Below are 25072 nucleotides of genomic sequence, written 5' to 3' on the forward strand. Positions count from 1 at the left end.
TTACTTGTTCTTTTCCAATTTGGATGCCTTTTATTTCTTCTTCTTGTCTAATTGCAATGGCTAATACTTCCAGTACTATGTCAAACGGGAGTGGTGAGAGTGGGCATCCCTGTCTTGTTCCTGTTCTTAGGGGAAATGTTTTTATTTAGTTTTTGTCCATTGAGTATGATGGTTGCTGTGGCTTTATCATATATAGCTTTTATTATGTTGAGGTATGAGTCTTCTATTCCCACCTGTTGAGAGTTTTTATCAAGAAATGGTGTTGGATTTTGTCAAATGCTTTTTCTGCATCAATTGATATGACTATGTAATTTTTATTTCTCAGTTTCTTTATGTGATGTATCACGTTTATTGATTTGCGGATATTGTACCATCCTTGCATTCCTGGTGTATGATCTTTCTGATGTACTGCTGGAGCCGATTTGCTAGAATTTTGTTGAGGATTTTGGCGTCTATGTTCATGAGTGATATTGGTCTGTAATTCTCTTTCATTGTGTTATCTTTATCTGGTTTTGGTATTAGGGTGATGCTGGCTTCATAGAAGGAGTTTGGAAGTGTTCCTTACTCTTGAATTTTTTGGAATAGTCTGAGGAGGACAGGTTTTAGTTCTTCCTTGAATGTTTGGTAAAACTCTCCTGTGAAGCCGTCAGGCCCCGGGCTTTTGTTTGCCGGAAGCTTTTTGATGACTGCTTCAATTTTGTCCATAGTTACTGGCCTATTAAGCTGTTTAGATTCTTCCTGATTGATTTTTGGAAGGTTATATTTTTCTAGGAATATGTCCATTTCCTCCAGGTTGTCCAGTTTGTTGGAATAGAGTTGTTCGTAGTATTTTGTAACAATCCTTGGTATCTCAGCAGGGTCTGTTGTTATTTCACCTCTTTCATTTCTGATTTTGTTTATTTGGGTCCTCTCTCTTTGCTTCTTGGTGAGCCTGGCTAGAGGTCCATCAATCTTGTTTATCCTTTCAAAGAACCAGCTCTTGGTTTTGTTGATCTTTTGTATTGTTTCTTTGGTCTCTATGTCATTTATCTCCGCTCTGATCTTTGTTATTTCCTTCCTTCTGGTTACACTGGGCTTTTCTTGCTGCTCTTTTTCTAGCTCTTTGAGTTGTAGGGTTAGGTAATTTATTACCGTTGTTTCTTGTTTTTTGCAATAGGCTTGTAGAGCTATGAACTTCCCTCTCAAGACTGCTTTCGCTGTGTCCCATAGATTTTGGATTGTTGTGTTTTCATTGTCATTTGTTGCCATGATGTTTTTTATTTCCTCCTTGATCTCTCTGGTGACCCAGTCCTTGTTTAGTAGCATGCTGTTTAGTCTCCATGTGTTTGATTTCTTTGGATTGTATTTATTGTAGTTGATTTCCAGTTTTATGACACTGTGATCTGAGAAGACGCTTGATATAATTTCTATCTTTTTGAATTTGAAGAGACTTTGCCTGTGACCCAGCATATGGTCTATCTTTGAAAATGACCCATGTGCACTTGAGAAGAATGTGTATTCTGTGGCTTTGGGGTGAAATGTTCTGAAGATGTCAATTAATTCGATCTGGTCTAGTGAGTCATTTAGGATTGCTGTTTCTTTGCTGATTTTTTGTTTAGAGGATTTGTCCAGTGGTGATAGTGGGGTATTAAAGTCTCCTACTATGATTGTATTCGTATTAACCTCTCCCTTGATATCCTCCAGGAGTTTTTTTTATGTATTTGGGTGCTCCTATATTGGGTGTGTATATGTTTACCAGAATTATTTCTTCTTGTTGGATTTCTCCCTTTAGTGTTATGAAGTGGCCTTCCTTATCTCTTGTTATGGCATTTACTTTGAGGTCTATTTTGTCAAATATAAGTATTGCTACCCCAGCTTTTTTTTCATTTCCATTTGCCTGAAAGATATTTTTCCATCCCTTCACTTTCAATCTGTGTGAGTCTCTTGTTCTGAGGTGGGTCTCTTGTAGACAGCATATATATGGGTCTTGTTTTTTTATCCATTCAGCCACTCGATGTCTTTTGATTGGAGCATTTAGTCCATTTACATTTAAAGTTATTACTGAAAGGTATTTGTTTGTAGTCATATCTATTTTTGTGTCTGTATTCCTTCTTACCTGTTTATTTCTTCTTTTTACAGTATTCCCTTTAGCATTTCTTGCATTGCTGGTTTGGTTGATAAACTCCCTGAGCCTTTTTTTTTTGTCTGCGAATCTCCTGATTTCCCCTTCAATTTTGATTGATAGTCTTGCTGGATATAGTATTCTTGGATTCAGTCCTTTGCTTTGCAACACTTTGTATACCTCCTTCCATTCACTTCTAGCTTGTTGTGTTTCTGTTGAGTAATCATTTGACAATCTGATGGGTGTTCCTTTGTAGGTAACTCTCTGTCTCTCTCTTGCCGCCTTTAAGATTCTCTCTTCATCATTTATATTTGCCTTTGAAATTATGACATGTCTTTTGTGGGTCTTTTGGGGTTGATCCTGCTTGGCACTTTCTGTACTTGCGTAATTTTATCTTTCCCATATCCGGGAAGTTTTCTGTCATTATTTCTTCAATCAGATTTTCTAATCCCTGCTGCTCTTCTTGTCCTTCTGGCAGCCCTATTATACGCATGTTACTTCGTTTCATGTTGTCACGAAGCTCCCTTAGGCTTTCCTCCTGCTTTTTAATTTTTTTCTCCAGTTGCTGTTCAGATTGAGCTTGTTTCTGTACCTGATCTTCTAACTCACTAATTCGGTCCTCTGCTTCTTGTAGTCTACTGTTGAAACTTTCCATGGTGTTTTTGATTGTAGCTATATCACTTTTCATTTCTTCCTGATTCTTGCATAAGTTGTTGATTTTCTCATCCATCCGATGTATAAATTCCACGACCATTACTCTGAACTCTTTTTCTGTCATGTTGCAAGCTTCAGTTTCACTAATTTCCTTTCTTGGTGACTCCACATTTTCTTTCCTCTGAGAGTTATTTCGTTTCCCCATTCTGGCTATCACCAGAAAACTCAAGCATCCGTTTGCGTGGACCTGGGCCGTGTGCTATGGGGACTTCGCTCCACCCGAGTTTCACTGAAGTACTCTGACACCAGGACATGTGGCTGCCTTTGGTTGGTGGGAACCAGACTTGCCCAGGGTCAGTGTCCCCAGTGTTCCGTGTGGTCTCGTGTGCACACTTAGAATCAGGGGTCCTGTCTGCACCACCCTGTTGGTATGTGCTGAAAATGAGATCCTTAGCATGTGCCAGGAGTCAGAGTTTCCCTGTGTCTGCACCAAGAATCGAGTGTCAGAGTCTCTGTTGCCTTGTGCAGTTTCTCATTGAGAATCAGGGTCCCTGTGTGTGCCTGCACCAACAATTGGGGTCACTGGCTCTTAGTATGAATGTGCTGTGAGTCAGGGATCCCAGGCAGCTGTGTCCGGCGTGCCAAATTCCCTGAAGTGGAGCTGCGTCCTGTGTGTGCTCTCTCTACTGAGCCAAACCGGCTAGGGCTTCTCACACTCTCAAATTCCTGAAGGTGAGCTGCCTCAGTGCACTCTTCCAGACTCCCCAAAGGGGGGCGGAGTCCGTTCTGAGTGCCAAATTCCCCAAAGTGGAGCCCCTCTGTGCGCGCTCTAAGATTCCCCGAAGGGGAGCTGCTTCTGTCCCACGCGCCAAGTTCCCTAAGGGGGAGCACTGTCCCTGTGCAAAGCTCTGCAGCTTGGGCGAGGGGTGGGTCTATCAGTTACTTTGGCGCTATTATGAGGTTGAGGGTGCTCTGCAGCTTGGGCGAGGGGCGGGTCTATCAGTTACTATGGCGCTATCCGCGCGCCTGCAGGGTGGGGGGATAGGCTCTTTGACTCATGGAAATCTGTCGGGAAGTCTCGATTCTTGTTGTTTGTTGGTCTGAAGCTGTGATAGCAGTTCTCTGTCCCCAGTGGCTGCAGGGTCCTGGTTTGTGTCAGAAGCCAGGATCCAAGTCTCAGGCAGCTCTGTTTCTTAAGATGGCGTGGTCTCCGCGTCTGCACCATCCGCCGAGAAGTGTCTGCTTTGTGCACGGGTTCCGCCGTCTAGGACTGCCCGGTTAGGCAGCCCCTTGGAAGACCTGCAGAATCTTACTGACCCTAGCTCATACACACACACACCGCACACGTCTAAACTCTTCTCTATGGGTTCCTCACTCACACTCTCTCTCTCCCTACCTTCCTGCCGGTCGCCATCTTTTGAGGCTCATTCCAATTTTGTTAGTTGTTACCAGTCTGTTCAGGTATTCTATTTCTTCCTGATTCAGTCTTAGAAAATTGCATGTTTCTAGTAATTTATCTATTTCTTCCAGGTTGTCTAATTGGTTATCATATATTCATAGTATTTTCTGATATTCCCTTGATATTCATTTGTCACCTCTCTTTCATTTCTGATTTTATTTATTTGGGTCCTCTTCTTTTTTTCTTGATGACTGGCTTAAGGTTTGTCAATCTTGTTTATCTTTTCAAAGAACCAGCTCTTGGTTTCATTGATCTTTTCTGTTATTTTCTTTAGACTCCAGATCATTGATTTTCATTCTGATCTTGATTTTTTTCCCTTCTACTCACTTCGGGCTTTGTTTGTTGTTTGGGATTTTCCTTGTTTCTTGGGGTAGGCCTGTATTACTATGAATTTCTCTCCTAGAATTGCTTTGCCTGTGTCCCATAGATTTGGGGCTGTTGTGTTTTCATTTACATGTGACTCAGGGTATCTTTTGATATCCTCCGAGATCTCCTTGTGAACCCATTCATTGTTTAGTAACATCTTATTTAGCCTCCATGTGTTTGTGTGTTTTCCAATTTTCTTTTTGTAATTGATTTCTAGTTTTGTACTACTGTGATCGAAGAAGATCCTTGAAATGATTTTAGTTTTATTAAATTAACTGATACTTGTTTTGTGGCCTGACATGTGGTCTGTCCTTAAAAATGTTTCTGTAGACTTGAATGTATATACTTTGGGATGAAATGTTCTGTCAGTATCAATTAAGTTCATCTGCTCTAAAGTGTCATTTAAGGCCACTGTTTCCTTGTTGATTTTCTATCTGTATGATCTATCCATTGATGTCAAAGGAATGCTAAGTCCCCTCTGTGACTGTATTACTGTAGATGTCTCCCTTTATATAACTAGTGCTCCTATGGTGGATGTGTAGATGTTTACAAGAATTACATCCTCTTCTGGGATTGATCCCTTAATCATTGTGAAATGCCCTTCTTTGTCTCTTGTTACAGCCTTTGTTTTAAGTCTAATTTGTCAGATATAAGTATTGCTACCCCACCTTTTTAAAGATTTTTATTTCAGTGAAATATCTTTTCCATCTCTTTATTTTCAGTCTGTCTATTAATATGAAGCGAGTCTCATGTAGGCAGTATAAGCATGGGTCTTGTTTTTTTTAATCCATTGAGCCACCCTTTATAGTTTTGAAAAAATTATCTTTATTGTTGAAAGTGATACAGATGCCCCCCCCACCCCCCATTTTTCCCCATTGACCCTCTCCGCCACCTAGCACTCCTCCCTCCCTCTCACCGCCTTCAACCACACTATTTTTTGTGTCTGTTGATTGGAGCATTTAACCTATTTACATTTGAAGTAATTATTGATAGGTATTTTATTTTTTATTTTATTTTATTGTTTTTGTAGTTCTTTTCTGTTCCTTTTCTATTCTGTTGTGTGTTGATGACTCTCTGTAGTGTTATGTTTGGATTATTTTCTTTATCTCTTGTAGATTTGTGATTTGTGGTTTTCATGTGCTTCAAATATTCCAAGCTATTTCCACGCCAGTCTATTTTAAGTTGATGGTCCCTTAAGTTCGAGCACATTTTGAAGTCACTACTATTTTTACTCACCTTCTCCATGATTATGTTTTCTTTTTACTTTTTTTAGTGTGTGTGTCCCTTAATTTATTGTTGAGATTACACATGATCTTTCTACTTTTGTACTAGCTTTATGGTTGATTAATCCACTGCTTTTACTGTGTCTTTTGTCAGTGCGAATTTTTTTCATATATAAAAATATTTTTCATAAAACAGTATATGTTAAATATAAAATATATTTTAAAATGTGTTTTTATTTTTTTTCAGAGTGAGGAAGGGAGAGGGAGAGAGATAAAAACATCAATGAGAGAGAAACATTGATCGGCTGCCACCTTCATCTCCCTTACTGGGGATTGAGCCTACAACCCAGGCATGTGCCCTGACCGGGAATTGAACCGACACTCTCCTGGTGCATGGTCGTGATGCTCAACAAACTGAACCACACCAACTGGGCTTATATATTTTTACTCATATTTCTTTGGTCTATTCTTTTCTACTTAAAGAAATGCTTTTAACATACCTTAACGATTCTAGTTAGTGGTGAACTCCTTTAGCTTTTTCTTGTCCTTCAATTCTAAATGATAGCTTTGCCAGGTAGAGTAATCTTGATTATAGGTCTGTGCTTTTCATCACTTTGAATATTTCTTGCCATTCTCTTCTGGTCTGCATGGTTTCTGTTGACAGTCTCATGGGAGCTCCCTTGTCGGTAACTAACTGCTTTTCTCTTGTTGCTTTTAAAATTCTCTCCTTGTCTTTTACCTTTGGCATTTTAATTATGCTGTGTTTTGTTCTGGGCCTCTTTGGATTCATCTTTGGGACTCTGTGCTACCTAGATATTTATTTTATTTCTTTTTCCAGGTTTAGGGGAGTTTTTAGTCATTATTTCTTCAAATAAGTTTTCAATCCCTTGCTCACTCATCTTCTATGATATGAATGTTGGTGTTCTTGATGTTGTCTAAGAGGTCCCTTAAACTGTTGTTGATTTTTAAAATTTTTTTTAAAATTTTAATTTTTTGCTCTTCCAATTGGGTGTTTTCCACTGTTGTGTCTTTCAGGTCACTGATTTGATCCTCTGCTTCATTTAATTTGTTGTTGATTCCCTCTACTGCATTCTTCATTTCAGTTATTGTCATCTTCATTTTTCACTAGTTCTTTTTCATGGTTTCTATTTCCTTTTGCATGATTTCTATCTCTGAAATTCTCACTGAGTTCATCTATTCTTCCCGTAAGTTCATTAGCATCCTTATAACCAGGATTTGAACTCTGTATGTGGTAGATTGTTTATCTCTATTTTGTTCTTTTTCTAGATTTTTGTCCTGTTCTTTCATTTGAGTTGTATTTCTTTGTCTCTTCATTTTAGCTGCCTCCCTGTGTTTGTTTGTATGTGTTATATAGGGTTTTGTATGTCTCCAGGTCTTGGTAGAGTGGCCTTATGTAGAAGGTGTCCTGTGGAGCCCGGTGACACAGCCCCCCTGGTTATCTGAGCTGGGTGTTCTGGGGTGTCCCTTTTGTGGGTTATTTGCACCCTCCTCTTGTACTCAGGCCTCAATTTCTGTTGGCATTTCTGTAGGTGGGTTTGATCCTCCCGTTGACTGGCTGTGAGGGATGGCTGAGACTAGCAGATGAGCTGCTGTGTGGAGGCCAATCCCACAAAGCTGGCCAGATGAGCTAGTTGGTTGGGGTTGAGCCTTAGTGAATCACCAGGCTGTTAGCCAGGGTAATGCCTGTGCCGGGCTGGCGAGATGAAAGGAGAGCTGAGCAAAGGAACAGAGGTGCTGCCAGTGCTTCCGCCCCCGGAGAGAGTTCCCTGACTTGTGCCCCTCCTGCCCTCACCCTGGAGTTAGTGAATTCATGCTTCTCTGTATGTGCCATGTGCTTTCTGAGCTACTCTCCGTGCCCTGGACCTTAGAGTGGGCGAGTTTGTGTGTTGGCCCATTAAAAGTGCATGTCTCAGTCTCCCGCAACCCTTTGTCTTTCTCATATACAGTTTTTACTGGTTTTCACAGCCAGATGTGGTGAGGACTCTCTCCTGGCACCAGTGCTTTGGGATGGGACTTCGGTGTGGGGATGGGACCTGCCCTTCAGAAGGAGGGGTCGTCAGAGGAGGTTTCGCAGCTGAGCTACCCCTACTCTTAACCATCTCCCTGGGCTGTGGGCTCTGCTCTTCCCACGGCTCCACCCTTCCTCCCAGTCTCTCTGTGGTTCTTCTGTATATCCTTAGTCATAGGAGTTCTGTCCAGCTGGTCTTCAGCTGCTTCTCAGGGATGGTTGTTGTATAATTTAGTTGGAATTTTGTGTGGTTGTGCGAGGAGCTGGGCATAGAGCTTCCTGCTTAGCCATCCTGATTGAATATCCCACAAGTGTGTTCTTTTCATTCTTACAAATTAGGGAAAAAATCTCCAGAGAAAGAGAATAACATGAAAAATTTTCTCCTTTTAATACCTAGGGTATATAAGTTCATTTTATTCACATTGAGGTAATTTATTTTATTGAGACATGAGCTATATTAACTCTGAATTAGGGGAATGGACATTAGCTGTTAAGATTAGTTCATGATTTTTCCCCCATTACATTTCTGCTTTAGTTAGAAAAATAAAAACAAAAAGATAATGTGCATATTTTTTACTTCTCTTTCACAGGAAGCAGTATTCATAAGCATGGGGGTGGAAGGTTATTTAGTAAAAGCAGAGCACACATTGTGAGCAGTCTGGGCTGCTTATGCGTTACTTTGATGTAGAAAGTAGAAGTGCAGTGCTGCCCTGACTGACTTTTCTTACCTTTGCTTTTGAAGTGGGTATTGAAAGATGAGACAGAGGCCGAAAACCAGGACTCCAGGCTTCATTAGAGGAGAAGGACCCGCTGGGCTGCCTTGCAAAGGAAGAGAGCTCACGTGCAGGGGTGAAGATGCCTTTTGAGGGGAGGAATGGGAAGGGATGGGGCTTAGGGTACTTGGCACGAACTGATTGGTGGTTTCATATAAGGCACATGATTAGGCACTTAGGTACTTAGGAATCGGGGGCTTAGGGTATTTGGCAGGTGCCGATTGGTGGTTCAATGTATAGTCCATATAAGGTGCCTGGTTAGGTGCTCAGGAATGTCCAGGCCGCAGGTGCAATTTATGTCATACTCCGTCCATCAGTTGGGGGAAGGGAGGATCTATCAGGTATATAACCCTCATCTGCAGATAATCTTTAAAAATACTTAAAATTTGCAATATAATGGTGATTCAACAAATCCATGTAAATGAAATATCACAAAGACAACGCCTTCCTCCCAAGATAATGAGTGCATGCAAACCCTGGTGACACAGTCTAATTAACTTATTACAGCAATGTCAGTGTCCTGGCTTAAATAATACACTATATTCATTGGAGATGTAGCCTATGGGAAAGCTGGATAATGAGTACCCAGGACCTCAGCTATTTTTGCAATTTCTCATGAGTCTGTAAATGGTCAAAAATAAAAAACGAAAAAAAATCCACCCATTAGGGGCAACTTGAACGGCAGTGTTATGTTTGTGGTATGGCTTCCTCAGGCATCTATACTAATAATAGCCTAGGTGGCGTCACACCCTCACATCATCACAAGATGGCCACCTCACGCGGAGGAGGCGGGTCGTGACAGGGGAAGGCAGTTGTGGGTGATCAGGCTGGCAGGGGAGGGCAGTTAGGGGGCGATCAGGCTGGCAGGCAGGCGAGAGGTTAGGAGCTAGTGGTCCTGGATTGTGAGAGGGATGTCTGACTGCTGGTTTAGGCCTGATCAGTTGGACATCCCCTGAGGGGTCCCAGATTGGAGAGAGTGCAGACCGGGCTGAGGGACACCCCCTGCTGTGCATGAATTTCATGCACCTGGCCTCTAGTTAAATATAAGGAGATAGATTTGAGTTTACTAATGTGGGAGGAGCAGGCCCATGCTAGATACTTGAGTAAAAAAGGCAAGTTGCAGCCCAGTATGTGTAATACGATTCACATTTGTAAAACAGCAACAACAGTGGCAAACCTCGTGGTTTTACAACAAAAGCTACATATTCCCAGGGCACAGACTAAGGTTTAGAAAGGTGAACACCACAGTATCAGCACCGGGGAGTCCTGGGAAGTAGGAGTTGGGAGGTGAGCATTTGCTTTGTACCTGCTGCGCGATAGGACTGTTTGAACTTTTGACCATAAGCATTTCTTATTTTTATAATTTTTATAAATTAAATATGTACATAAAGAAAATGTAGGGGCCTAATAAATCTTCTGGCTCTGCTGTGTGTCTTGCAGCCTAGGGTGCTGATTTGCAAGTTTTTCAGTGGTTTTTATCTCATTCTGGTTTGAACTGTTGTACGTCTTGTTCTTGCCAAAGATAATCAATCCTATTACTTTCAGATACAAAAAAATTAACCTCTATCAGACCTGCCTGAGCTCCATAACAGCTGGCTCCCTAGACACTTATGAATATTCCTCTGTGATAGCAGTTCTCAACCTGTGGGTCACGACCCCTTTGGGGGTCGAACGACCCTTTCACAGGGGTCACCTAAGACCATTGGAAAACACAGATATTTACATTACAATTCATAACAGTAGCAAAATTACAGTTATGAAGTAGCAACGAAAATAGTTTTATGGTTGGGGGTCACCACAACATGAGGAACTGTATTAAAGGGTCGCGGCGTTAGGAAGGTTGAGAACCACTGCTCTATGACAACAGAGCCTTTGTTTTTTTAAAGTTATATTCTTGGATGCATTTTTAATGTGTTCATGTCTTATAAAAAGCGAACACTTTAAGCATTTGTTTTGTCTTAATGGCCAGATACTTGATCCATATGCTGCGCATGCGCGCAAGTGCACACACAGGCCAAGGGTTTCTGTCTGACTGACTTCCTCACTTCCCTGTCCCCAGTGCCTAGGACGGTGGCTGGCCCATTGACGTTGCTCAGTGAGTGGTTGTCTGTGTGGGCTGGGGATATCACTGATAATTCCACACTGTTTCTTGCTCAGCCTTGCACAAAACCACTTTGATACTGAGCTTCCAGAATGACATTTCAAATGTCATTGTTCTGCGAGTGGGCTAGGGAGGCCATTTGTGGTAGCACTATTTTATCCTCTGCTGAAATGCTTTTGCTGCAAGGAACAAACACCCAGCTGGCCCTACAAAAACAATTCCATGCGTTCCCTTGAATAGCAAGTGCAGGCTTTGGGCCAGTCAGGTCTGTCCATCTCTCAGCTCTGCTGCCTCCAGATAGCAGAGGAGCCGCATCATCTCCAGACATGGCTGCATCTAGAGGCAGAGAAAAGGGAGTCTCCGGTTTCTTGGTTTTCTGTTCAAGACCAAGGAAATCTTTCCTTGGAACCTACCACTGGGGGGGAGGGGCGGGGGATGAGACCACTGTGACTGGTTTGGCTTGTGTCAGTTTGCCTAGTCTGTTTAGTCTGCAATCACAAAGTACCACAGGTTGAGTGGGCTATAAACAACACAGGTAGATTTCTCAGTTCAGGAGGCAGGGAAATCCACGGTCAAGAGGCTGAAAGTGTCTGAGGGGGTCCACATCCTGGTTGTCCCTGTGTCCCAACTGGCAGAGGGGACAAAGGAGATTTCCTGGGTCATGTGTATAAGCACACTAATCCTACCTAGGAGGGCTCCAGCCTCATGGCCTGATCACGGCTCAAAGCTTCCACCTCCCAGTGCCAGCACCTTGGGGTTAGATGGCCATTCTGACCACAGCAGGCTGCTGTACAGACTGGGAGGCTTCAAACACAGAAACTTATTTTCTCACAATTCTGGAGGCTAAAGTCCAGCATCAAGGTCCCAGCAGGGTTGGTGTCTGTTGAGGCTTTTCCCCTTGGCTTACAGCCCTCCACCTTCTCACGCGTCCTCACAGGGTCTTCTCTGTCCGTGTGCCTTCCTGGTCCCTTCCTCTTCTTCTGTTGGATTAGGACCCCACCCTTATGACCTTCTGATATTCGATACCTCCTTAAAAACTTGATCTCCATACACCATCACATTTGGGGCTAGGGCTTCAACATATAAATGGGATATCACAATTTATTCCCTAATTGGGCCCAGCCTGATTTTTGTTGGGAGAGACAGGAATATGAATAAAATCAGGGTTTTGAGGGTGGTGATACCAACACTTCCTCCACAGTCAGCTGCCACCTTAATTATTCAGGCAACCTAGAGGGACACATGGAAAGGGTGGCATTGCACCGAAGAAGATTTGTTTCATTTTTGGACTTTGGGGCCAGACTTAAATACAAGTCTCATTTCCACCACCGACTAGAGAGTGGCTCGACCTCTCTGAGCTCTGGCTTGCTTTGCTGTGAGGGGGGGAAGGGGGCGGTATAGTTCACATGGGCCTCACAAGGCTGCTGTGAAGAGGAAATGGGAAAGGTATGTGAGGTGCTTAGCCCAGCACCTGTGCGTGGTGGGTGCCCCTGTCAGTAGGGCTCTGGTCCTTGGGGGACAAGTGTTGCTTTAGGTTCTCCAACGTGACGATTATTTTGTTGTGTTTTTTTTTTGTTGTTGTTGTTTAAGATCATTTTATTGAGAAATGAGAGGTGGGAGAGGTGAGGGATAGCTACAGCCACCCCAGCCCCACCAGGGGGAACAGACCCCCTCCTCGCCTCCCACCTCAAGTACCCCCTCCCCCCCGTACTATGGGGGGACTTTGTGCAAACTGCCCCGGTGGAGTAGAAAGTGGGTGGAAATGGTGGCCGCTGGGCTGGCAGCAGTGCTACTGGGTGCTGGGCGGCTTGTAGGGCCCCAGGAGGAGGGCAGAGAAGGTGTTGACCTTGTCCACCCCCCGCACCTCATGGGGAAGCAGAGGCAGCTTCACAATGTGGAAGTCTTCATGCACGTCCTCCATCTGGGCCAGTTACTTGGGCTGGACCTAATGGCGGGCCTCACACATCTGCAGGGCTTCTCAGGGTCTGGGAAGACAAGTTGGTTGACAGTGATGTTGTGCATGTCGATCTTGCATTTGGCCAGCCCTTGGATTAGCCGCTCTGTCTCACGGAGACAGGAACTCAGTGATGCACACACAGATGAAAGTCGTAGGTTCCTTGAACTGCTCGCTGACAGCTGATGACAGGCAGCGTCTCTTCCAGCTTGGAGGCCAGCTGGTCTGCGTTCATATCCCCTAGGTCCAGCATGTTGCACACCTGTGAGATGAAGGGGCTGATCTGGTTCTTGATCTGCATGAGGTGACCTAGGCCCCGCTCCACGATGGTGGGGAAGTTGAGCAGCCTCAGAGTGTGGCCCGTGGGCACCGTGTCAAACACCACCACTGAGAAGTTCATGCCTTTCACCAGCCTCATGACCTCTGCATAGCTCATGGCCTCTTCAGTGCCTGGGAAGGCGCTCACGGCCTCCTGCATCATCTTCTTGCTCAACATGTCCTCCTTGAAGGACTCGTCAGGCAGCTCTGCCACTCCAAGGCTGGGTCAGTCTCCATGGCAAAGAGCTTGTCATAGCCTTTGACCTTGGTGGGCACCTTGAAGAACTTCTGGTCAAATGCATCGGAGATGTTGTGGGCTGGGTCCCTAGAAATGATGAGAACACTCCCGCCCCTTGGATAGCTGGACCGCTAGGCCGCAGCTGCAGGTGGTCTTGCCAACGCCACCTTTGCCCCTGACGAAGACCCATCTGAGGCTGCACTGCTCGGTAATGTTGCTAAGCACGGGTTCCAACAATTCCACATCAGGCGCATCCTCGAACTCCACTTCAGCCCCCCAGCCGTCCACCCCTGCCGCCATCTTGAAACCGACTCATGTCTCCAACATTTTTAAAACCTTCCCAAATCGCCACCTGACAAATAATTCTTCCATGGATTTTTTTAAAAACAGGCGCTCTTTTAAAGATACGTAATTGTCTTAAGATAGCTCTAGAGCTATCGATAGCACACCAACGAGTAAAGCATTAATTTTCATTTGGGGCAAAAAATAAGCTTCAGAACTCGTGGAGAGGAAATTTGGTGAAGAGCATGGCCTTTGATGAAGGACGGCTGAGTCACCGCCAGCCCGCGCAGCTAGCTGTGCCCCTGGGCCAGCACTCGCTTTCTCATCTGTGAGATGGGAGAAGAGGAGCTTGCTTCCAGGTGGTTGTGAGTGGTGAGAGCACAGGTGCTAAGTGCCCCTAGCTGCGACAGATGGGCACCGGGCACTGGCCGTGTTTGTTTTACTGAGAATCCACTGGCACCGCATGAGCGGGGAGGACAGTGGGGAGTCATGGTCCTGTATGCCCCTCAATGCCTCCCTCACCTCCTGCAGTAGCCCTGCAGGGAGGGTGCTACCACCTGTACCTCTGCCTGAGGAAGCCCAGACCTAATGAAGTCAGCTGACTGACCCAAGGTCTCACTGTTGGTAGTTGGTGAGACTGTATTTGCACCCACGTGAAATGCCACAGGGCGCACTTTCTCCCCCCTCCTCGTCGCTGCTGGGCAGGGAGATGGGGAAGGCACAGGAGGCTGGCGTAGAGTGCTACTTGGGAAATCTCTTGTGAGAAGTGTTGCTTTAGGTTCTCCCACGTGATGATTTTTATTGTTTAAAAACTTTATTTTTAGAATCTGCTAACCGAGATGATGGAGCGATGCAAGAAACTAGGAAATAAGTAAGTGTTTTAAAATTAATAAGGCATGAGTTGGAAATGGAGTTGGTTGCTTTTTTTGAGCTTGGCATGCTTATGTGGGCAAGGGAGCCACAAGAGGGGTAGGACAGCGTGGAGGTCAGGCTTCAGATGCCGGACTCCACTCTCCTAGCTTTGTGAGCTTGGGTTACTTACTTGACCTCTCTGTGACAGTGTCTCCTTCTCTGTAAAAGGGGTTTAATAATAGTCCTTTCCTCCTGGGGCTGTGGTAATTGGTAGGCTCAGGATGAACTCATATTCCTGTCTCCTTTTGGTCGTAGATGCCTCTAAGTCACTGTGTCCCTAGGTCCCAGGCAGGGATTTTCATAAAAGATGTGAATGGATATATATTTACAACATGGATCGATATTGTTACTTAATGTTTCGTTTTAGTGCACCAGTCTATTTGAAGGCTCAGTGTACTTCTGTTTCAGTGGATTTGATTGCTTGCTTATTTACCTGTCCTTCCAGCCATCTACCCACCCACCCTCCCATCCATCCATCCAGTCAGTTTAACATCAATCAAGTTTCCAGCATGCACAGACACTGTGGAAGTTTCGTAAGCATGTCAAACTCGAGGCATGTGGCCCGCCGGCCGCGAGTTTGCCATGCTTGCCAGAGGTTGCCTTCTAACTCTAATGTGGTTGTCCTCCAACCTTAAAGAAAGGGCTGTCAGTCATCCTTCCTGGCAACATATGCCCCTAAAATTAAAGCGGCTTTCTTCAGGGGGCTCTGTGATTGGGCATGCATGTCTTGCAGTGCCTTGCTGTTGAATTCTGTGATGTCCGCTTTCCGGGCCGAGTTCGTCGCCACCAGGTCCCTCGATTTCATCGGCATGATCAAGGAGTGCAGTGAGGCCGGCTTCCCCAAGGTACGGCCTGGCCTCTGCTCGGCTGGAGGGTGGGCAGCAGGGTTGCCTCAGTACCTCTGAGGGGAAAGTCTGGGGTCAGGGCAGCTTGGCCAACAGGAAATCAAGGGAGGCTCTGTCTGAAGAACATGCTGGACGATGAGTGGAGATCGGGATTGTTAGACGTGTAATTGCTGAGCATCTGGTCGCCCTGGGAGTCCTAAATCTGTGAAGTTTTTAGAAAAGACTTGGGTCTTATGTCTCTAAAAATATATCTTGACTCATTATTTATGAAAAGCCTCATCCAGCAGGACATCAGGCCCACAATTAGACCATACAAGCCTGGCTCCTTGCTTGCCCTTCCCGTCTACCTTGTGAGGTCTGTGGTAGGATTCAGAAAGGCCCTGGGCAATGAGCCCTGAGCCCTGAGGCGAGCTCAGTGTGACAGCCTGAGTTGTTCCGATTGAAAATCTCCAGTAACTTAATGATTTTGTGTTTTTCTTAGCATCTTCTTTTTCGCTCACTGGGGTTAAACTTGGCCTTGGCTGATCCTCCTGAGGGTGATCGACTTCAGATTCTCAATGAAGCTTGGAAAGTTATTACTAAATTGAAGAATCCACAGGTGGGTGACCATTCTGACCTTAGATCAGTTGCTTTTTGTCCAAGTTATGCGGTATACTTTTTAAAAAATTATTATTATCTTTTAGGTAATTGTACCTCGTTTGTTTAAGAAATCTACTTATTGCCCTAGCCGGTTTGGGTCAGTGGATAGAGCGTCAGCCTGCGGACCAAAGGGTCCCAGGTTTAATTCCGGTCAAGGGCACGTATCTTGGTTGCAGGCTCCTCCCCAGCCCAGGCCCTGGTCAGGGCTTGTGCAGGAGGCAACCAGTTGATGTGTTTCTTTCACATTAATGTTTCTCTTTGTCTTTTCATCTTCTTCCACTCTCCCTAAAAATCAGTGGAAAAATATCCTCAGCTGAAGATTGAGAGAGAGAGAGAGAGAGAGAGAGAGAGAGAGAGAGAGAGAGAGAGAGAGAAAGAAAGGAAGAAGGGAAGGGAAGGGAAGGGAAGGGAAGGGAAGGGAAGGGAAGGGAAGGGAAGGGAGGAAGGAAGGAAAGGAAAGGAAAGGAGGAAGGAAGAAAGAGACTTCTTTTAATTGTATTGTTAACCTACAATGGAGAACTACAGCTTTAAAGATATATTTCTCTGGTATTTTTACCCCAATTATGTCTTATTCTTAAGGCCTCAAGATGCACTAAAAGAGCAAATTTATAAATATTTGAAACTTTTAAAGACCTGTGACTTTGAAAACAGCAGCCAAAATATAGCAAGCAGTCTGTAGGTTAATATTTCCTTGTTGATTTTTTGTATGGAAGATGTATCCAGTGGTGTGGGTGTAGTATTAAAGTTCCCTTCTGTGACTATATTGTTGTCCCTCTCTCCATTAAAATCCACAGAGTTTTTTAAACTATATTTTGGTGCTTTTATATTGGGTGCACATGTTTATAAGGGTTATATTTTTCTCATTGGATGGATCCCTTTAGTATTATGTAGTGACCTTTTTTGTCTTTTGATAGGGCCTTTGTTTATTGGAAAGCTGGCATGGCAGTGGTTGGGTTCAATTCCCAGTCAGAGCGCATGCCCAAGTTTCAGGCTTGATCCTCAGTGGGGGTTGTGCAGGAGACAGCTAATCACTGATTCTCTCTCATCATTAATGTTTCTATCTCTTTCCCTCTCCCTTCTTCTCTGAAATAAAAAAAATATATGTATATATTAAAAAAAAGAATTTATTGATATTTAGAGTGAGAGCAAGGGAGGTAGAGGGAGAGAGATAGAGAAACATCCATGTGAGAGCAAAACATCAGGCTGCCTCCTACACGCATCCTCAGGGGATCAAGCCTGCAACTCTGGCATGTGCCCTTGACTGGGAATTGAACTGGCAATGTCCTGTTGCATGGGATGATGCTTAGCCAACTGCGCCACACCTCTCAGGCTATGGGCTTTGTTTTGAAGTCTATTTGGTCAAATATGAGTATTGCTACCCTAACTTTTTTCCCCTTTTCATTTGCATGGAATATTTTTCTCCATCCCTTCACTCTCAGTCTGTGTGAGTCTTTTGTTCTGAGGTAGGTCTTTTGTAGACAGTGTGTGTGTGTGTGTGTGTGTGTGTGTATGTATGTATATATATATATATATATATGTCATGTTTTCTTATTCATTCAGCTTACCCTAAGTCTTTTCATTGGAGCATTTAACCCATTTACATTTAAGGTTATATTGATAGATACTTATTTATTGTCATTTTTTTTTCTTTATGCCTATGTTCCTCTCTCTGAATTTCTTCTTTTTATAGCAGTCCCTGTAACACTTCTTGTAATGCTGGTTTGGTGACAATGTACTCCTTTAGTCTTTTCCTGTCAGGGAGGTCTTTATTTCGCCTTCAATTTTGAATGGTAGCCTTGCTGAATAGAATAGTCGTGGATTCAGGACCTTGCTTGCATTACTTTGAATACTTCATTCCAATTCCCTCTGGCCTGAAGTGTTTCTGTTGAGAAATCAGGTGATAGTCTAATGGGAACTCCCTTGTAGGCAACTTTCTGAGTCTCTCTTGCTGCCTTTAAGATCCTTTCTTAGGGGGAAACCAAGATGGCGGCACAGGTTAAACACCTAACCTGCAGCCGGGCACAACAATTTCAAAAATACAACTAGAGGTCAGAACGGACATCGTCCAGAACCACAGGAGAGCTGGCGGACTGAAATACCCACAGCTGGGGGGAAGGAGAAGGCCATGGGGACAGTCGGGGAAGCCGTAAAAACCTGAGGTATGGAGAAACGGGCGGAGACACGAGCACACGCGCCTGCGGGGAGGATGGAACCGGAGAGGAGGGGGCGGCTGATGACCTGGCCGGAGTTCACTGGCAGGAAGGAGATAAAGGCTCCGGAGTGCACTGAGCACCGGCTCCGATTGCACTGAACCCCATTCCGGGCGAAACCCTGGGAAACTCACTCACTTTCGCAACCCTGCCGCCCCCGCAGGCCACCCGGCCCGGGACGCTGGGGACGCCGCCGCAGCGGCGGCGCCCGGAGCCCGGCGGCCTCCCAGCACCCGTCCCCGCCGCGCAGCCCCCGCGCACCGGACGGAGGCCCGGGCGCCCTCTCCGTGCACCTCCCGGCGGCGCTAGACTTTAGTAGAGTTGACTGAATTCAAGGGATTAAGAAGTATAAATTGGGGGGACGCCGCGGCGGCGACGTCCGGAACGCGGCGATGGCGGTGCCTGGAGCTCGGCGGCCGCCCAGCGCCCGTCCCAGCCGCGTGGCCCTCGCGCGCCTGGTTCCGCGGGACGCGCGCACCGCGCACTGGATGGAGGCCCGGGCGCCCTTTCCGTGCACCTCCCGGCGGCGCTAGACTTCAGTAGAGTTGACTGAAATGAAGGGATTAAGAGGTACAGATTGGGAAGTATGAAAAAGATGGCGGCGGAGGTTAGGGGCTGTTCTGTTGCCTCGCACCCAGCGAAATCGGAGGGGATGAGGTGTGGAGGTGCGTGGGTCTGGCTGGTGGCGGGGGAGAGGGGCTTTTGTTCCAAACCTAGGGGAGATTGGCTCTCCATCACCCTGAAACCCATCTTCTGGCGAACCCCGGGAGACCCAGATGCCTGCGGGGAGAGGCGGGACTCTTGCGGAGGTGCGCCCAGCAATCAGTGTTTGCTGCGCTGGAGTGCGGAACGAGGGGACTTAGATACGTGGAAGGCAGAAGGACCAGACTCACAGCCATCTTGGCTCGCCGCACCATGGCCTGTGGGCGCCCTGAGACCCCGCCCCGCCCTGGGACCCGCCCCGCACGTTTTGAAGACCTGCCCCGCAAATCTTGCAGGCACACCTGCGCCCCAAGCAACGGCTTATGCATGTGGGTGGCCTGCCCTCTGGCAGCGGACCAGATGATCTGCTGTTCTAGTCGGACTGCTCCAGGGCCACTCAGACAGGAGGAAGAAACTACAGTTTTTGCTGTAACCCTTGCTGAGTGCCTAAGGCAGTAGCTGATCTACACCCCATTGGAGACCCAGAAACGAGGGCATCTGGTGGTCTGTGGGAGATGACACCAGATTTCAACCACGTGCATAAGGGACACATTCAACGGGAATATTCAGTGAGCGCCAAAGCTTTGCTGCACCAAGACCCGGCCCATAAACGTGTCTCCTGCACAGCAACTCTTCCTTTATAGACAAAGAGCGCCCCCCCAGTGACACCAACAACAATCAAGACTTAACTATACAAAGGAGGACCAAGATGGAGGCATAGGGCGGAAGCCTGATTGTTGCCTACCACAACAACTTTGAGACTACGACAAGAGAACAGAGCAGACACCATCCAAGACCACCATAGGGCTGGCTGAGTAGATGCTCTACAACTAGAATAAAAGAGGGGTATGGGGGATGATGCTGATGCCGGTGACCCAAAGACCACACTTTAAGAACTACGGCTCAGGCGACACAAAAGAACTAAGGCTCAGGCGATACAACAGCGGCCTGGAACGTGCTCGGCGCAGATCCCCCGGCGGTCTCCGGCTGAGGGGACGGCTCCACTGGCAGCCAAGCACGGACAGACGAACCCCTATGAAACATGGGGTGGGAGACTCCGCGCTTGCTGACCTCTGAGTCCGTCAAGAATCTCAACGCCCCGGAAGCGGCCAGGTGCGCATGCTCGGCGACCAGCCACCGATGCAGACCCAAGGGCCGACGCAGCGACGCCAGACTGGCCCACCGCCATGCACCGGGTGCACCGGAGCTTCGCCGAGCCGCCGCCCGACGAGTTCTGAAGCAGCCATACTGGAGCTCTGGAAGGATGGCCAGGGGAATTGCTGAGGGGGGATTGACCGGCAGGAATTGGGATCGGGAAGACGGGGCCCCGCTGAGACCCGGGTGCGGGCGGGGTTGCGCGCCTCTGGGCTCGGGTGTGGTCACACGCCTCTGGGTATAAGTGAGGCCTCACGTCCCTGGGTCTAGGTGAGGCCACATGCCCCTGGGTCCAGGTGAGGCCGGACTCCGGGTCCGGGTGAGGCCAAGTGCCCCTGGATCCGGATGACGCTGGATCCCATGCCCGGGCGAGGCCAAGCGCCCCTGGGTCTGGGAGAGCCCACACACCCCTGGGTCCAGGCGAGACCATGTGTCCCTGGATCCGGGTGAGGCCGCGTGCACCTAGGCCCGGGTGAGCCCAAGTGGCCCTGGGTCTGGGAGAGGCTAAGCGTCCCTGGGTCCGGGTGAGACCATGTGTCCCTGGATCTGGGTGAGGCCTCGTGCACCTAGGCCCGGGTGAGCCCAAGTGGCCCTGGGTCTGGGGGAGGCCAAGCGCCCCTGGGTCAGGGTGAGACCATGTGTCCCTGGATCTGGGTGAGGCCTCGTGCACCTAGGCCCGGGTGAGCCCAAGTGGCCCTGGGTCTGGGGGAGGCCAAGCGCCCCTGGGTCCGGGTGAGACCATGCGTCCCTGGATCCGGATGAGGCCTCGTGCACCTAGGCCCGGGTGAGCCCAAGTGGCCCTGGGTCTGGGAGAGGCCACGCGTCCCTGGGTCCGGGTGAGACCATGTGTCCCTGGATCTGGGTGAGGCCTCGTGCACCTAGGCCCGGGTGAGCCCAAGTGGCCCTGGGTCGGGGAGAGGCCAAGCGTCCCTGGGTCCGGGTGAGACCATGCGTCCCTGGACCCGGGTGAGGCCTCGTGCACCTAGGCCCGGGTGAGCCCAAGTGGCCCTGGGTCTGGGAGAGGCCAAGCGTCCCTGGGTCCGGGTGAGAACAGGTGTCCCAGGATCCGGGTGAGGCCTCGTGCACCTAGGCCCGGGTGAGCCCAAGTGGCCCTGGGTCTGGGAGAGGCCAAGCGTCCCTGGGTCCGGGTGAGACCATGCGTCCCTGGATCCGGATGAGGCCTCGTGCACCTAGGCCCGGGTGAGCCCAAGTGGCCCTGGGTCTGGGAGAGGCCACGCGTCCCTGGGTCCGGGTGAGACCATGCGTCCCTGGATCCGGATGAGGCCTCGTGCACCTAGGCCCGGGTGAGCCCAAGTGGCCCTGGGTCGGGGAGAGGCCAAGCGTCCCTGGGTCCGGGTGAGACCATGTGTCCCTGGATCCGGATGAGGCCTCGTGCACCTAGGCCCGGGTGAGGCCACGTGCCCCTGGGTCTGGGAGAGGCCAAGCGTCCCTGGGTCCGGGTGAGACCATGTGTCCCTGGATCTGGGTGAGGCCTCGTGCACCTAGGCCCGTGTGAGCCCAAGTGGCCCTGGGTCTGGGAGTGGCCAAACGTTCCTGGGTCTGGGTGAGACCGTGTGTCCCTGGATCCGGGTGAGGCCTCGTGCACCTAGGCCCGGGTGAGCCCAAGTGGCCCTGGGTCGGGGAGAGGCCAAGCATCCCTGGGTCCGGGTGAGACCATGTGTCCCTGGATCCGGGTGAGGCCTCGTGCACCTAGGCCCGGGTGAGCCCAAGTGGCCCTGGGTCTGGGAGAGGCCAAGCATCCCTGGGTCCGGGTGAGACCATGTGTCCCAGGATCCGGGTGAGGCCTCGTGCACCTAGGCCCGGGTGAGCCCAAGTGGCCCTGGGTCTGGGAGAGGCCAAGCGTCCCTGGGTCCGGGTGAGACCATGCGTCCCTGGATCCGGATGAGGCCTCGTGCACCTAGGCCCGGGTGAGGCCAAGTGGCCCTGGGTCTGGGAGAGGCCAAGCGTCCCTGGGTCCGGGTGAGACCATGTGTCCCTGGATCCGGATGAGGCCTCGTGCACCTAGGCCCGGGTGAGGCCACGTGCCCCTGGGTCTGGGAGAGGCTAAGCGTCCCTGGGTCCGGGTGAGACCATGTGTCCCTGGATCGGGGTGAGGCCTCGTGCACCTAGGCCCGGGTGAGCCCAAGTGGCCCTGGGTCTGGGAGTGGCCAAACGTTCCTGGGTCTGGGTGAGACCGTGTGTCCCTGGATCCGGGTGAGGCCTCGTGCACCTAGGCCCGGGTGAGCCCAAGTGGCCCTGGGTCGGGGAGAGGCCAAGCGTCCCTGGGTCCGGGTGAGACCATGCGTCCCTGGACCCGGGTGAGGCCTCGTGCACCTAGGCCCGGGTGAGCCCAAGTGGCCCTGGGTCTGGGAGAGGCCAAGCGTCCCTGGGTCCGGGTGAGAACAGGTGTCCCAGGATCCGGGTGAGGCCTCGTGCACCTAGGCCCGGGTGAGCCCAAGTGGCCCTGGGTCTGGGAGAGGCCAAGCGTCCCTGGGTCCGGGTGAGACCATGCGTCCCTGGATCCGGATGAGGCCTCGTGCACCTAGGCCCGGGTGAGCCCAAGTGGCCCTGGGTCTGGGAGAGGCCACGCGTCCCTGGGTCCGGGTGAGACCATGTGTCCCTGGATCTGGGTGAGGCCTCGTGCACCTAGGCCCGGGTGAGCCCAAGTGGCCCTGGGTCGGGGAGAGGCCAAGCGTCCCTGGGTCCGGGTGAGACCATGTGTCCCTGGATCCGGATGAGGCCTCGTGCACCTAGGCCCGGGTGAGGCCACGTGCCCCTGGGTCTGGGAGAGGCTAAGCGTCCCTGGGTCCGGGTGAGACCATGTGTCCCTGGATCTGGGTGAGGCCTCGTGCACCTAGGCCCGGGTGAGCCCAAGTGGCCCTGGGTCGGGGAGAGGCCAAGCGTCCCTGGGTCCGGGTGAGACCTTGCGTCCCTGGATCCGGGTGAGGCCTCGTGCACCTAGGCCCGGGTGAGCCCAAGTGGCCCTGGGTCTGGGAGAGGCCAAGCATCCCTGGGTCCGGGTGAGACCAGGTGTCCCAGGATCCGGGTGAGGCCTCGTGCACCTAGGCCCGGGTGAGCCCAAGTGGCCCTGGGTCGGGGAGAGGCCAAGCGTCCCTGGGTCCGGGTGAGACCATGTGTCCCTGGATCCGGATGAGGCCTCGTGCACCTAGGCCCGGGTGAGGCCACGTGCCCCTGGGTCTGGGAGAGGCTAAGCGTCCCTGGGTCCGGGTGAGACCATGTGTCCCTGGATCTGGGTGAGGCCTCGTGCACCTAGGCCCGGGTGAGCCCAAGTGGCCCTGGGTCTGGGAGAGGCCAAGCGTCCCTGGGTACGGGTGAAGCCAGATCCTGGGTCCGGGTGAGGCCGTGCGCCCCTGGATCCATCCGGGTGAGGCTGGGTCCCAGGCCCGGGTGAGAACACGCGCCCCTTGGGTATGGGTGAGGCCACGTGCCCCTTAGTCCGGGTGACGCCGTGCCCCTGGGTTCGGCCGAGACCAAACCAGAGGGAGTCGGACCTCCGTTACCACCATTTGTCCACCATCCAGAGCTGAGGGGTCAGTGCTGACATGTACACATAAGGAACTACTGGACATCGAAATTGGGTCTCAAAAGAACTGTTGGTCCAGGGGGAAGCTCGCTACAGATTGATTCATTTGCCTGTCAGCATAAATATTATTGCTCGTCTCACATTCAGTTCTTATTAGTATATATCTAGTGACATATGATCTCGTTCATCTAGAGGAAATGATGAACAACATAGACTGAGGAACAAGAACAGAACCAGAAGCAAGGAGGCATCGATCGGACTATCGGGCCTCAGAGGGAGGATAGAAGAGGGTAGGGGGAGGGAGGGGGAGGGGGAGAGTTCAACCAAAGGACCTGTATGCATGCATATAAGCCTATCCAACGGTTAAGTTCAACAGGGGATTGGGGCATGCGTGGGGAGAGGGGTGGGATGGGAATGGGGGGATGAGGACAAATATGTGACACCTTAATCAATAAAGAAATTAAAAAAAAAAAAAAAGATCCTTTCTTAGTATTTATCGTTTTTAATTTTAATTCTGTGTCTTGGATCTCTTTGGTCTAATCTTTATTGGGACTCTCTGTGCTTCCCAAACTTGTGTTATTTTCCCCTTCACCAGATTAGGTAAGTTTTCTCTCACTGTTCCTTGCTCACATTCTTCTCATTCTGGGTCCCCTATGATGTGGATATTGTTACGCTTCATGTTGTCCCAAAGTTCCTTTGAAGTACCTTCCTGCTTTTTAATTCTTTTTACTTTTTGCACTCTAATTGGGTGTTTTTTATCTTCAAATAACTGATTTGGTACTTTGCTTTATTCTATTTACTTTTAATTCCTTCTGAAAACATCATATATGGTGTTCTTCATTTCTGACTGCTTCTTGGTCATGTTTCTATTTCCTTTTGAAGTTCCCACTAAGTTCCTTATAATTCTCACCAAGTTCCTTGAGCTTCCCTATAACTATTAGTTTTCATGGGGTGGCCTTATGTAGTAGGTGTCCCAGTGGTGCAGTGTCAGATGTCCTGAGCTGCTCTAGGGTTGTGTGTTGTGTGGATTATGTAGGCCCTCCTGTTGTAATTGGGTCTATTAATTTATTTATTTTAAAATACATTTTTACTGATTTTAGAGAGGAAGGGAAAAGAATAGAAACATCAATGGTGAGAGAGAATCATTGATTGGCTGTTTCCTGTATGTATCCCACTGGGGATCGAGGCTGCAACCCAGGCATGTGCCCTTGACCAAAGTCGAACCTGGGACCCTTTAGTCCCCAGGCTAACACTCTATCCACTGAGCTACACCACCTAGGGCGGCGCTTGATTGTTGTTGCCTTTTTTGGGGGAAGGATCTCCCCTCAGGCTGGCTGTCCCCAACCACATCGTGTGAGCTGTTGTGCAGCTGCTGACAGAACCAAACAAAAGAAACAAAACAAAAATATACAAAAGACCCAACAACAACAAATATGACCACAAAACAAAGCAGAATTAAGAAAGAGAAAAGAGAGCAAGAAAAATAAATGAAAAGATAAAATACACACACAAAAAAAAGGGGAGGAAGAAAAGAGAATATGAAGGAATAGAGAGGGGGAAAATACAA

General features: G+C 48.8%; 1 protein-coding gene and 1 pseudogene across 1 annotated transcript in view; one reads left to right on the top strand and one right to left on the bottom strand.

The window, feature by feature from the left end:
* Positions 1-25072, top strand: part of VPS35L (VPS35 endosomal protein sorting factor like) — a 142790-nt gene that overhangs the window by 66139 nt on the left and 51579 nt on the right. The window contains exons 15-17 of the mRNA XM_008160012.3: positions 14323-14369; positions 15144-15255; positions 15737-15853. Of these exons, the coding sequence (XP_008158234.1) occupies positions 14323-14369; positions 15144-15255; positions 15737-15853 (276 nt within the window). The remainder of the gene's footprint in view (positions 1-14322; positions 14370-15143; positions 15256-15736; positions 15854-25072) is intronic.
* Positions 12496-13516, bottom strand: LOC103302970 (ATPase Get3-like; annotated as a pseudogene).

Source organism: Eptesicus fuscus, chromosome 4 (assembly GCF_027574615.1).
Source record: "Eptesicus fuscus isolate TK198812 chromosome 4, DD_ASM_mEF_20220401, whole genome shotgun sequence".
In the NCBI taxonomy this organism is placed as follows: Eukaryota; Metazoa; Chordata; class Mammalia; order Chiroptera; family Vespertilionidae; genus Eptesicus; species Eptesicus fuscus.